At 39.4% G+C, this 13,118-nt stretch overlaps 1 protein-coding gene across 2 annotated transcripts in view; it reads left to right on the plus strand.

The window, feature by feature from the left end:
- RBL1 (RB transcriptional corepressor like 1) overlaps positions 1–13,118 on the plus strand; it is a 78,337-nt gene that overhangs the window by 24,347 nt on the left and 40,872 nt on the right. The window contains exons 8-11 of one of the 2 annotated variants that reach the window (XM_059133278.1): positions 840–1,026; positions 2,482–2,648; positions 8,749–8,861; positions 9,055–9,158. In XM_059133278.1, the coding sequence (XP_058989261.1) occupies positions 840–1,026; positions 2,482–2,648; positions 8,749–8,861; positions 9,055–9,158 (571 nt within the window). The other variant, XM_059133279.1, reaches the window with a different exon arrangement.

Raw genomic sequence — 13,118 nt, forward strand, 5'->3', positions numbered from 1 at the left:
TGTGAACTCTGTCTGTCAAATAAATAAATCTTTAAAATTTTTTAAAAAAACAACCATGATGAAATACTACCTCACATCTCTCAGAATGGCTAAAATTAATAACACAGGAAACAAGTGTTGATGCAGAGAAAGGGAACCCTCTTGTGCTATTGGTGGGAATTCAAACTAATGAAGTCACTCTAGAAAACAGTATGGAGTTTCCTCAAAAAGTTAAAAATAGAACTACCCTGCAGTCCTGCAGTTATACTACTAGATAATTAACCAAAGCATACAAAAATGCAGATTTGAAGGGGTACATGCACCCTGATGTTCATAGCAGCATGAACAATAATAGCCAAACTATGTAGAGAGCCCAAATGGCCATTGACTGATGAATGGATAAAGAAGACATGGTATATATAGACAATGGAATATTACTCAGATATCAAAAAGAATGAAATCTTGCCTTTTGCAATGACATGGATGGAGCTAATGTGTATTATCCTAAGTGAAACAAGTCAGGCAGAGAAGGACAAGTACCCTGTGATTTCACTCATATGTATAATATAAGAAACAAAACAGATGAACATGGGGGTGGGGAGGAAAACCATGAGAGACGCTTAAGAGAACAAACTGAGAGGCAATGCAGGGAGGTGGGTGGGAGATGGCCTAGATGGGTGATGGGTATTAAGAAAGGCATGGATATGATGAGCCCTGGGTGTTGTATGTAAAGTGATGAATCACTGTATTCTCCTGAAACCAACATAGCGCTGTATGTTTAACTAGAATTTAAATAAAAATTTGAAAAATAAAAATAAAACAAAATAAAATCATTTTTAAATAAATAATTTTCTTTTCAGCAAAGCCGTGAACAAGGAGTATGAAGAATATGTTTTAACTGTGGGTGATTTTGATGAGAGGATCTTTTTGGGAGCAGATGCAGAAGAAGAAATTGGAACTCCTCGAAAGTTCACTGGTGACACCCAATTAGGGAAACTGACAGCACAAGCTAATGTGGACTGTAATCTTCAACAACACTTTGAAAAAGTAATATAACTTAGCCTGGCCTCAGTCTTGAATGATCTTTTTCTCTCTGTGTGTGATTCTACTAACAACAGAAGCATCTTTCAAGTTAAATCTTGAGTTTCTTCTACTAATTTATATTTCCCATGAAAGCCTTAAAAGGTAATTTTTTAAACTATGGCATTTAGTATTTTTACCTCATTTCTTGATGTTTTTCATATTTTTAATATATTTTCCCAGAATGTCTGGACTTTTCAGTAGGGTATGTGTCTTTGACATAAAAAAGGATTTATGTGGGGTGCCTGGGTGGCTCGGTCAGCTAAGCATCTGACTTCAACTCAGGTCATGATCTCAGGGGTCCTGGGATCAAGCCTTATGTTGGGCTCACTGCTCAACAGGGGGTCTGCTTTCTTTTTCCCTCTCCTTCTACCTGCCCACTACTGCCGCACACAAGCTCACTTGCTCTCAAATAAATAAAATCTTTTCTTTTTTTTTTTTTTTTTTTAATTTTTTTTTTTTTTTTAAAAGATTTTATTTATTTATTTGACAGAGAGAAATCACAAGTAGACGGAGAGGCAGGCAGAGAGAGAGAGAGGGAAGTAGGCTCCCCGCTGAGCAGAGAGCCCGATGCGGGACTCGATCCCAGGACCCTGAGATCATGACCTGAGCCGAAGGCAGCGGCTTAACCCACTGAGCCACCCAGGCGCCCCAATAAAATCTTTTCTTAAAAGGATTTATGCTTTCTTATTCTTTCTTTGCATCACCTTAGCCACTGTTCTTTTACATTAAAATTTATTCTGTGCTTTCCCTGAACTTCAGCCATAGAATGCTGGACTTGATTATTAATAGTAAAGGCTTAATTCCATTTTTATATGTAAGATGGGAAGGGGTGTCCAGGTGGCCCAGTCCTTAAGCATCTGCCTTTGGCTCAGGTCATGATCCTGGGGTCCTGAGATTGAGTCCCGGGAAGGGAGTCACGGGGAAGCCTGCTTCTCCCTTTCCCTCCCCCAGCTTGTGTTCCCTCTCTCTGTGTCTTCTTCTCTATGTCAAATAAATAAAATCGTTTTACTAATTAATTAATTAATTAAAATAAAATGGTTTGGAGGATGAGGTCTAATGGAAAATTCACTGGTCTAGAAGGTAGAAAACTTAAGTCTCAGTCCAAGCTCTGCCATTAACCTTATGAGCTTAACAATTTTTTAATCTTTTTTGCCTGTTTCATATATAAAGTGAAAATGTATATATTTCAAATTAATATTATGATAAAATGAGATTATAGGTAGTAGGTGCTTTGAAAAAGTGTTACTTAAATGTAAGAATGTTATTAGCATAGTATTGGCAAAACTTCGATAGTTAACCAGAGGAGGGAGGAAAAAAGTCCTACTAAATATGAATAGAGAGGATAGTATATATACTGAATTAAACATATAATGAAGGCAAGGTAGCTTTTTAATTTCATGGATTTTTCTTTTTTGACAGAAAACATCATTTGCACCTTCTACCCCACTGACAGGACGGCGGTATTTACGAGAAAAAGAAGCAGTAATTACTCCTGTTGCTTCAGCCACTCAAAGTGTGAGCCGGTTACAGAGTATTGTGGCTGGACTGAAAAATGCACCAAGTGAACAACTTATAAATATTTTTGAGTAAGTATAATAAAATTTTTCTAAATAAATTTTTTAAAGATTTTATTTATTTATTTATTTATTTATTTGGGAGAAAGAGTACAAGCCAGAGAGAGGGACAGAGGGAAAGGGAGAAACAGACTCCCTGCCTAGCAGGGAGCCCGATGCGGGGCTTAATCCCAGGACCCTGAGATCATGACCTGAGCTGAAGGCAGACGCTTAACCAACTGAGCCACCCAAGCACCCCTCTAAATAAATTTTAATCACAAAATATGTTGACCAATTAGATTAAAGTATCTATTAAAAGTAGAGGACACCTGTGTAGCTCAGTTGGTTAAGCGAATGCTTTCAGCTCAGGTGAGCCCCACATTGGGCTCCCTGCTCTGCAGGGGAGCCTGCTTCTCCCTTGCTCCCCCTGCTCGTGCTCGCTCTCTCTCTCCCTGTCAAATAAAATCTTTTAAAAAATTAAATAGAGATATTATTTCATAATATAGACTTTAAAGGGTAAATACTTCTGAAGGATATTTAACCCTAATATTCCACTCTTATACCTACCCCTAAGTTATTGTTTTTCTTTTTACACTGACTTGAAATGGGTTCAGTCTAAATGCCCATCAATGAGGTGACTGATTACTTATTGATGGTGCAGCCATAAATGGAATTTTGTGCAATTGTTTAAGATAAAGAGGCATGTGTCCTAGCAAAGATGGTAGAATAAAGCTAAATCAGAGAACCTAATTTCCTAATACTTAGTGAAATAAGAGAATTGAGGAAAGGAATGTGATTTCATGCTATAACTTTCCAAAATGAAGGTCAAGAAAGGAATGGATGAGGGGCGCCTGGGTGGCTCAATGGGTTAAAGCCTCTGCCTTCAGCTCAGGTCATGATCTCAGGGTCCTGGGATCAAGCCCGCATCGGGCTCTCTGCTCAGCAGGGAGCCTGCTTCCCCCTCTTTCTCTGCCTGCCTCTCTGCCTACTTGCGATCTCTGTCTGTCAAATAAATAAATAAAATCTTAAGAAAGAAAGAAAGAAAGAAAGAAAGAAAGAAAGAAAGAAAGAAAGAGGAAGGAAGGGAGGGAGGGAGGGAGGAAGGAAGGAAGGAAGGAAGGAAGGGCGGGCTGGGGATGCCTGGGTGGCTCAGTTGATTGGACGACTGCCTTCGGCTCAGGTCATGATCCCGGAATCGCAGGATCGAATCCCACATTCGGGCTCCCAGCTCCATGGGGAGTCTGCTTCTCCCTCTGACCTTCTCCTCGCTCATGCTTTCTCTCACTGTCTCTCTCTCTCAAATAAATAAATAAAATCTTTAAAAAAAAAAAAAGAAAGAAAGAAAGGGATAAATGATTCTGATATGCCCAACTCTAAGAAGCATTACTAGAGAAAGAGAGGGTATGTTGATAGATACTGAGTATGCTCATTAATACCCCAGATGTAAAGAGAAACATGAATGAGTAAACAAATTGAATAAGAAGTCATAGATCTCCCCAAATGAAAGCCCCTGTATTGCACCACTAAGATCACAGCAGAAATATGAAAAATTCCCGGGGCCTGTCATTTTTCTACTGATTTGAGGGGAAAGCCTAATCCTCTTAGAACTAGAAGATATCCCTGATTAGATATAGCATAACCTGGAATAGGGATATTTAACTAAATCTTGGAAGAGTAAGCAAAGCCCTGGTCTTCTAATAAAAGCTAAATATAGCACTGGCTGAGCTCTCCTCTGCTCCCCAAACCTTAAGTCTATAGAAAAGTGGACAGAACAAGCCTAGCCTCAAACAAAGCTCAAAAGATAATCCCAGGGCTGCCTGGGTGGCTCAGTTGGTTAAGCGACTGCTTTCAGCATAGGTCTTGATCCTGGAGTTCTAGGATTGAGTCCTGCATTGGGCTCCCTGCTCAGCGGGGAGTCTGCTTCTCCTCTGCCCCTCCCACCTCTCATGTTCTCTCTCTCTCTCTCTCTCATTCTGCCTCTCAAATAAAATCTTTAAAAAAAAAAAAAGTTAATGCAAATTGCAAATAAGGTAATAAGACTTGTGAAGATGTTCCCTCATAGCATTTGACTTTGAATAAATAGATCTGGACTGAACTGTTCATTTAAGCAGGAACAAGTTGAAAAGAATTGTTAAGGCAACGATGCAAACATTTTATAGCAACAAGAAAAGGAAGAAAATACAGTATGCAAAACAAAAAGAACCTAGAAACAAATGGAAACACATTCCATGTTCATGGATGGGAAGATTTAATGTTGTTAAAATGTCTTTATTACCCAAAGCAATTTACAGAGTCCATGCAATCCCTCTCAAAATGCCAGTGGCATTTTTTACAAAAATGAAAAAAATTCCTGGGGTGCCTGGGTGGCTCAGGCTCTGCCTTCGGCTTAGGTCATGATCTCAGGGTCCTGGGATTGAGTCCTGCATCAGGCTGTCTGCTTAGCAGGGAGCCTGCTTCCCCCTCTCTCTGCCTGCTTCTCTGCCTACTTGTGATATCTCTCTGTAACAAATAAAATCTTTTTAAAAAATGAAAAAAATTCTTAAAATTGATAGGGAATTTCAAAGTACCTTTAATAGCCAAAACAAATTGAGAAAGAACAATAAAGCAGAAAACCTCACATTTCCTGATTTCAAAACATTACAAAGCTACCATAGTCAAAACAGTATAGGATTAGCATAAAGACAGGCATGTAGGGGTACCTGGGTAACTCAGTCATTAAGTGTCTATCTTCAGTTCAGGTCATGAACCAGGGTCCTGGGATCAAGCCCCGCATCGGGCTCCCTGCTCAGCTGGAAACCTGCTTCTCCCTCTCCCACTACCCCTGCTTGTATTCCCTCTCTCACTGTCTCTTTCTCTGTGTCAAATAAATAAATAAAATCTTAAAAAAAAAAAAAAAGAAGAAGAAGAAGACAGGCATGTAGACCAATAGAACAGACTAGAGAATGCCAAAATAAATCTTCATGCATTTGGTGAAATGATCTTTGACTAGGGCGCCAAAATTACACTATAGCGAAAGGATAATCTCTTCAACAAATGGTGCTGGGGAAAGTGGATGTCTATACAAAAGAATAAAGATGAACTCTTATCTCACACCATATCCAAAAGTTAACTCAGAAAAGTTTGAAAACCTGAACACGAGACCTGGAACTCTACAACTAGAAAAGGCATAGAAGAAAAGCTTTATGACATTGAAATGGGCAATGATTTCTTGGATAGGACATGAAAAGTTCAGGTAACAAAAGTAAAAATAGACAAATGGGACTACATCGAACTTAAATACTTAAGTATAGCAAAGGAAAAAAAAGTAACCAGCCTGAGAGTAACAAATTAGAATGGTTGCCAGGGTTGAAAGTAAGAGAAATAAGTTGTTCAATGGGTATAGAGATGCGGTCCTAAAAGATGAAAAAGCTTTAGAGATCTGTTGTACAACAGTATGCATGTAGTGGAAAATACTATAATGTACTTTTAAAAATTAAGGTCAATTTATGGGATGCCTGGGTGTCTCAGTTGGTTAAGCAGCTGCCTTTGGCTCAGGTCATGATCCCAGTGTCCTGGGATCGAGTCCCACATCGGGCTCCTTGCTCAGCAGGGAGTCTGCTTCTCCCTCTGCCTCTGCCTGCCATTCTGTCTGCCTGTACTCTCTCTCTCCCCCTCTCTCTCTCTGATAAATAAATAAAATCTATTCCTTTTTTTTTTTTTTTAAGATTTTTATTTATTTATTTATTTATTTGACAGAGAGAAATCACAAGTAGATGGAGAGGCAGGCAGAGAGAGAGAGAGGGAAGCAGGCTCCCGCTGAGCAGAGAGCCCGATGCGGGACTCGATCCCAGGACCCTGAGATCATGACCTGAGCCGAAGGCAGCGGCTTAACCCACTGAGCCACCCAGGCGCCCCTACACTCTTTAAAAAAAAAAAAAATTAAGTTCAATTTGTTATGTGGTTTTTGTTGTTGTTGTTGTTATAAGATTTTTTAATACATAATTCAAAAAAAAAAAAAACCTAAATAGAAGAAACATAACTCAAGAGGCACAGCTTGCATTAGAAGAAGTTGCTAAGAACATATTTTTGCCATATGTGCTCCCTGCCTCTGTCTATACATGACTCTGGTCTGTTTGAACATGGAGTTGGGAGTCCTTGAACCCTGCACTAATTATCTGGCCCTGGGCAAATCACTCTCTTTCCCTTAGTCTTGAATTTATTTGTCATTCCTTAATTAAGATTCTGTGTTTGAATGAATGACAGAAAGGTAACAGTTAATATAAAGGTAATGCCAAGTGACTTCCTTTTTAGTGCTTTATTTTGTAATTTGTTATTCTGTAGGGATTGATAAGAATTACATGCAGTTTATTGTTCCAGCACTATAAATATATACAGTTGACCCTTTAACAGTGAGTTAAGGTCACTAACCCCCCACACAATTGAAAATCTGTATATAAACTTGCTTTTTTTTTTTTTGAGTAATCTCTCCACCCAACGTGGGGCTGGAACTCATGATTTCTCTCTCTAAAATAAATACATCTTTTAAAAAAAAAGATTTTAAGTAATCTTAACACTTAATATGGGGCTCAAACTTACAACCCCAAAATCAAGAATCCCATCCTCTACCTACAGAGCCAGCCAGGCGCCCCGTATATAACTTTTGACTCCTCATAAAATCAACTAGTAACGTCCTACAATTGATCAGAAGAACACTTACCAATAACATGAACAGTTGATAGACATGTTTTGTACATTACATGTATTAAATACTGTATTCTTAGAATAAAGTAAACTAGTGAAAGGAAATGTTATTAAGGAATCATAAAGGAGGGCGCTTGGGTGGCTTAGCTGTTAAGTGTCTGCCTTCAGCTCAGGTCATGATCCTGGGGTCCTGGGATCGAGCCCCACATTGGGCTCCCTGCTCAACGGGGACCCTCCTTCTCCATCTCCCACTGCTTTTGTTCCCTCTCTCGCTGTGTCTCTCTCTGTCAGATAAATAAAATCTTTTTTAAAAAATCATTAAGAAGAGAAAATATGTTTATAATACTGCACTGTATTTACTGAAAAAAACCACTTATAAATGGACTTGCACAGTTCAAACCCATTTTGTTCAAGGGTCAACTATAACTATTTTATATATACATGAATACTGCCACATCATCTTTTTTTTTTAAGTAGGCTCCATGCAGAACTTAGAGTCCATTTGAGGGCTTGAACTCATAACTCTGAGATTGAAAGTCAGACACTTAACCAACTGAACCACCCAGGCACCCCTCTATTTTAAGAAAAATAGAGGGTTTGGGGCACCTGGGTGGCTCAGTGGGTTGAGCCTCTGCCTTCGGTTCGGGTCATGATCTCAGGGTCCTGGGATTGAGCCACATGTTGGGCTCTCTGCTTAGTGGGGAGCCTGCTCCCCGCCTCCCCCCCCCCCGCCTGCCTCTCTGTCTACTTGTGATCTCTGTCAAATAAATAAATAAAATCTTAAAAATATATATAGAGAGAGGGTTTATTAAATTATAATTTATATCAATGGGATTCATCCTTTTAACTGTATTATTGTATGAGACTTGACAAATGCATGCAGTTATATAACCACAATAAAGACTTAAAATAATTCCATTAACCCTCAAAATTTATGCCCCTTTTAGTCAACCCCTGTGTCAATTCCACCTGTGACAACAACTGATATATTTTCTTTTTTTTTTTTTTTTTTTTTAAAGATTTTATTTATTTATTTGACAGAGATCACAAGAAGGCAGAGAGGCAGGCAGAGAGAGAGAGAGGAGGAAGCAGGCTCCCTGCCAAGCAGAGAGCCCGATGCGGGACTCGATCCCAGGACCCTGAGATCATGACCTGAGCCGAAGGCAGTGGCTTAACCCACTGAGCCACCCAGGCGCCCCAACTGATATATTTTCTATTCCTATAATTTGCCTTTTCTAAAATGTTATATAAATAGAAACATAAAAAAGTTAATACTGACTCTGCTAATGTTGAATTTCCAAAACATTATGCCAAATGATTTGTTTAAAAGTTTTCAATTTATTTGAAATACACTGTTCATATATCAAGGCTTACAACTGGGACCAGAATTGGAATAAATGTTGGTAGTCTGGCGTTTTTCTCCTGGTAATTAGTTTCCTCTTGTATTTCATAGATCTTGTATGCGTAATCCTATGGAAAACATTATGAAAATAGTGAAAGGAATAGGAGAGACTTTCTGCCAACACTATACTCAATCAACAGATGAACAGCCAGGATCACACATAGGTAAGGAGACAAAACTAAACTTGACGCAGCATTAAAAGTAGACAGACTGGCCTGATAAAAAGGTAGAAATTAAATTATTTTCCTTCCCAGCTATTATTAATGTATGAGATTTAAGTTTATATAAGTTTTGTTCTTTGGTCCTTAACAGCTACATTTCATTAACATGTATTTTCCCTTTTATTCCCCTCCTTAGACTTTGCTGTAAACAGACTAAAGCTTGCAGAAATTTTGTATTATAAAATATTAGAGACTGTAATGGTTCAGGAAACACGAAGACTTCATGGAATGGACATGTCAGTAAGTAAATCTACTCTTCCAGCCACTGGCAAGGTCTGAAAATTCCTGAGCCTGAAAGCAGTGTGTTGAGAGGCTGCATAGTGTGTCTTGGGAATCAGCAGTTAATAGCAAACTTAGCCAGTATGATTAGCTATTTGGCCTTAGTTGTCTTTTGCACATCCATAGCTAGCCACCTATGATACATCATCAGTATCATTTCCCTTCAGGTCCTTTTTTTGTCCTTCAATCCCAGCTAGCTAATAATGAGATGTACCCCCTCAACTGTTAACCCAATGATAATTCAGATATTTGCTTATACCTCCTAGGGATTTTGGAGGAATAAAATGCTTGTTAAAAAATTGCTCTGTTGGGGGGCGCCTGGGTGGCTCAGTGGGTTAAGCCGCTGCCTTCGGCTCAGGTCATGATCTCAGGGTCCTGGGATCGAGTCCTGCATCGGGCCCTCTGCTCAGCAGGGAGCCTGCTTCCCCCTCTGTCTCTGCCTACTTGTGATCTCTCTCTCAAATAAAATAAATAAAATCTTTAAAAAAAAAAAAAAGATTTTATTTTTTAAGTAATCTCTACACCAAATGTGGGGCTCAAACTCAAAACCCTAAGATCAAGAGTCACCAACTGAGTCAGGCAGGTGCCCCAGCATTCACTTTTTTTAAAAAATTCCTTTATATAGCTATTGGAGGGCGCCTGGGTTGCTCAGTGGGTTAACCCGCTGCCTTCGGCTCAGGTCATGATCTCAGGGTCCTGGGATCAAGTCCCGCATCGGTATATATAATATATATATATATAAGGAAAACCTTATATATACCTATTGGAGAGAGTGGCCAGAGTTATCAAATGTTCCAAGAAAACAAAGCAATTTTTTTATTTTTTAGAGAGAGTGAAAGAGTGCAAGAAGGGAGGGGTGAAAGGAAGAAAGAGAATCCCAAGCAGGCTCCATGCTGAGGAGGATGCAGGTCTTGATCTCACAACCCTGAGATCATGACATGACCTAAAATCAAAAGTCTGACACTTAACTGACTGAGCCACATAGGCACTCCACAGAGCAATTTTAAGATTTTATTTATTTGACAGACAGAGATAACAATTCAGCAGAGAGGCAGGCAGAGAGAGAGGAGGAAGCAGGTTCACTGCGGAGCAGAGAACCCGATGCAGGGCTCGATCCCAGGACCCTGGGATCATGATCTGAGCCGAAGGCAGAGGCTTTAACCCACTGTGCCACCCAGGCGCCCCCAACAGAGCAATTTTTTTTTTTTTAAAGATTTTATTTATTTATTTGTCAGAGATAGAGGGAGAGAGAGCGAGTGAGCACAGGCAGACAGAGAGGCAGAGGGAGAAGCAGGCTCCCTGCTGAGCAAGGAGCCCATATGGGACTCGATCCCAGGACACTGAGATCATGACCTGAGCCGAAGGCAGCGGCCTAATCCACTGAGCCACCCAGGCGCCCAAAAAATAAAATCTTTATAAATAAATAGTCAAAGCTGTTGGAGTGCCTGGCTGGCTCAGTTGGTAGAGTATGTGACTCTTGATCTTGGGGTCATGAGTTCAAGCCTGCTGGGTGTAGAGCTTACTATAAATAAGCAAATGCATATATATATATATATATATATATATATATATATATATGTACATACATACAGTTTATAAAAACTCAAAGCTCTTATATGATCTTTCACTTTCCTCCTCTTCCTTATCACTGTTGGAGTCCTCTGACTTTGCATTCCAGTAGGAACAGGCTGATATTAAGGGGTGCTTCACAACTAATGTAATAAAATTTCTCTTCTCTTTTCTTTCTGGAAATTTTCCTCTCTCTTCTGAGTTAGTCACCCTTTTTCCTGGATTCCATGGCTTTCTCTTTTATGATTTATCTTAATATATGTGTTTTGGTTTTTTAAAAAGATGTTATTTATTTATTTGACAGTGAGAACAGGAACACAAGCAGGGGGAGTGGGAGAGGGTATGCAGGTTTCCCATGAGCCAGAGAGCCCTATGTGGGGCTCAATCCCAGTACCCTAGGATCATGACCTGAGCTGAAGGCAAATGCTTAACAACTGATCCACTCAGGCCCCTCATCCTAATATTTGACAAAGCATATGCTTCCGTAACTTTCTGAAAAAGAAGTAAATTTTCAACTTTTTATTTTGAAATAATTACCTTTGAGGTGAGTTTCTTGTAGGCAGTATATAACTGAGTCACATTTTTTAACCTACTCTCTTAGTTTCTTTAAAGAAAATTATAAAAATAGTACAGAGATCAGGTGTCCCCAGTGGCTGCATTTTACATGGTGTAATATCAAAACCAGGAAATGAACATTGGAATAATATCTGCCTTCCTGTTTATCATTGCGTCCTTGTAGGTTAATTCAGTTGCCCCCAAAATCAAGATTCTCAGTTGTTCTGTTATCACAATGATCTCCCTCATGCTACCTTTTGAAGTCATACTTACTCCACTCACATTTCCTGTGAGTTCAGTTCTTTTAAATTTGTTGAGGTTTATCTTATGAACCCCAGTGTGTATTCTGCTGTTGTTGGGTGGAGTGTTCTCTAAATGTCAGTTCTTTTGTGTTGGTTGATGGTGGTGTTGACCTCTGTATTCTTACTGATTTTCTGTCTAGTTTTATCAAGTGTTGAGAGAACAGTATTGAAGTCTCCAAATGTTATGGTAGATTTATCTATTTCTCCTTTCAGTTCTTTTTTCTTAAGATTTTAAGTAATAGTTCCACCCAGTGTAGGGCTCAAACTCACAACCCCAAGTTCAAAATTTGCATGCTTTACTGACAAAGTCAGCCAGGGCCCCCTCTCCTTTCAGTTCTATTAGATTTTTTTAAATCCATGTATTTTGAAGCTCTGCTGTTTGCTACATACACATTAAGGATTGCTATGTCTTCTTGGTAATTGATCCTTTATCATGAGGTAATGTCCTTTCTGAAGCTGATAACTCTTTTTGTTTTTATTTTTAAGATTTTATTTATTTGACAGAGAGCGACACAGTGAGAGAGGGAACACAAACAGAGGGAGTGGGAGAAGGAGAAGCAGGCTCTCCGTCCTACAGGGAGCATACAGGGCTCACTCAGAACCCTCGGATCAGGACTTGAGCCAAAGGCAGACGCTTAACAACTGAACCACCCAGGCACCCCTATTACAAAGTCTGTCATTTTTTTACATATAGCCACTCCTGCTTTCTTTTGATTAATGTTTGCATGGTCTTTTTCCATACTTTTATTTTTAACCTATATTTGAGGTGAGTTTCTTGTAGGCAGTATATAACTGAGTCACATTTTTTAATCTACTCTCTTAGTTTCTTTAAATCGTTAAATTTAGACAACTTTAATTATTATATATTAGGGTATAAGTCTGCCATTTTATTTCTTGTTTTCTGATTGTTCTTTTCGTCCCCCCCCCCTTTCCTGTTGATTACTTGAACATTATTTAGTAAGCTTTGTGCCCAAAATGGTTATTGAACTCAAGTCCCTGAGATCAAGAGTCACATGGGGGCACCTGGGTGATTAAATTGGTTGGGTAGCTGCCTTCGGCTCAGATCATGATCTTGGAGTCCCAGGATTGAGTCCCACATAGGGCTCCCAGCTTAGCGGGGAGTCTGCTTCTTCCTCTGACCCTCTCCCCTCTCATGCTCTCTCCCACTCTCTGTCAAATAAATAAATAAAATCTTTTTTTAAAAAAGTCACACAGTCTACAGACTGAGCCAACCTGGTACCCTTACTTGAACATTTTTTAGAGTCTATAGATTTGTTTAGTGGTTGCTCTAGGTATTACATTATATATGCATAACTTCACAGTCCATTAGTATAGACATTTTGTAGTTCAATAAAATGTGGAAGCCTTAAGTCCCTTTATTAAAAGTCTGCATAATGGGAGCACCTGGATGGTGCAGTTGGTTAAACATCCAGCTCTTGCGGGGCGCCTGGGTGGCTCAGTGGTTTAAAGCCTCTGCTTTCAGCTCCGGTCACGG

This window comes from Mustela lutreola, chromosome 9, assembly GCF_030435805.1.
Source record: "Mustela lutreola isolate mMusLut2 chromosome 9, mMusLut2.pri, whole genome shotgun sequence".
NCBI lineage: Eukaryota > Metazoa > Chordata > Mammalia > Carnivora > Mustelidae > Mustela > Mustela lutreola.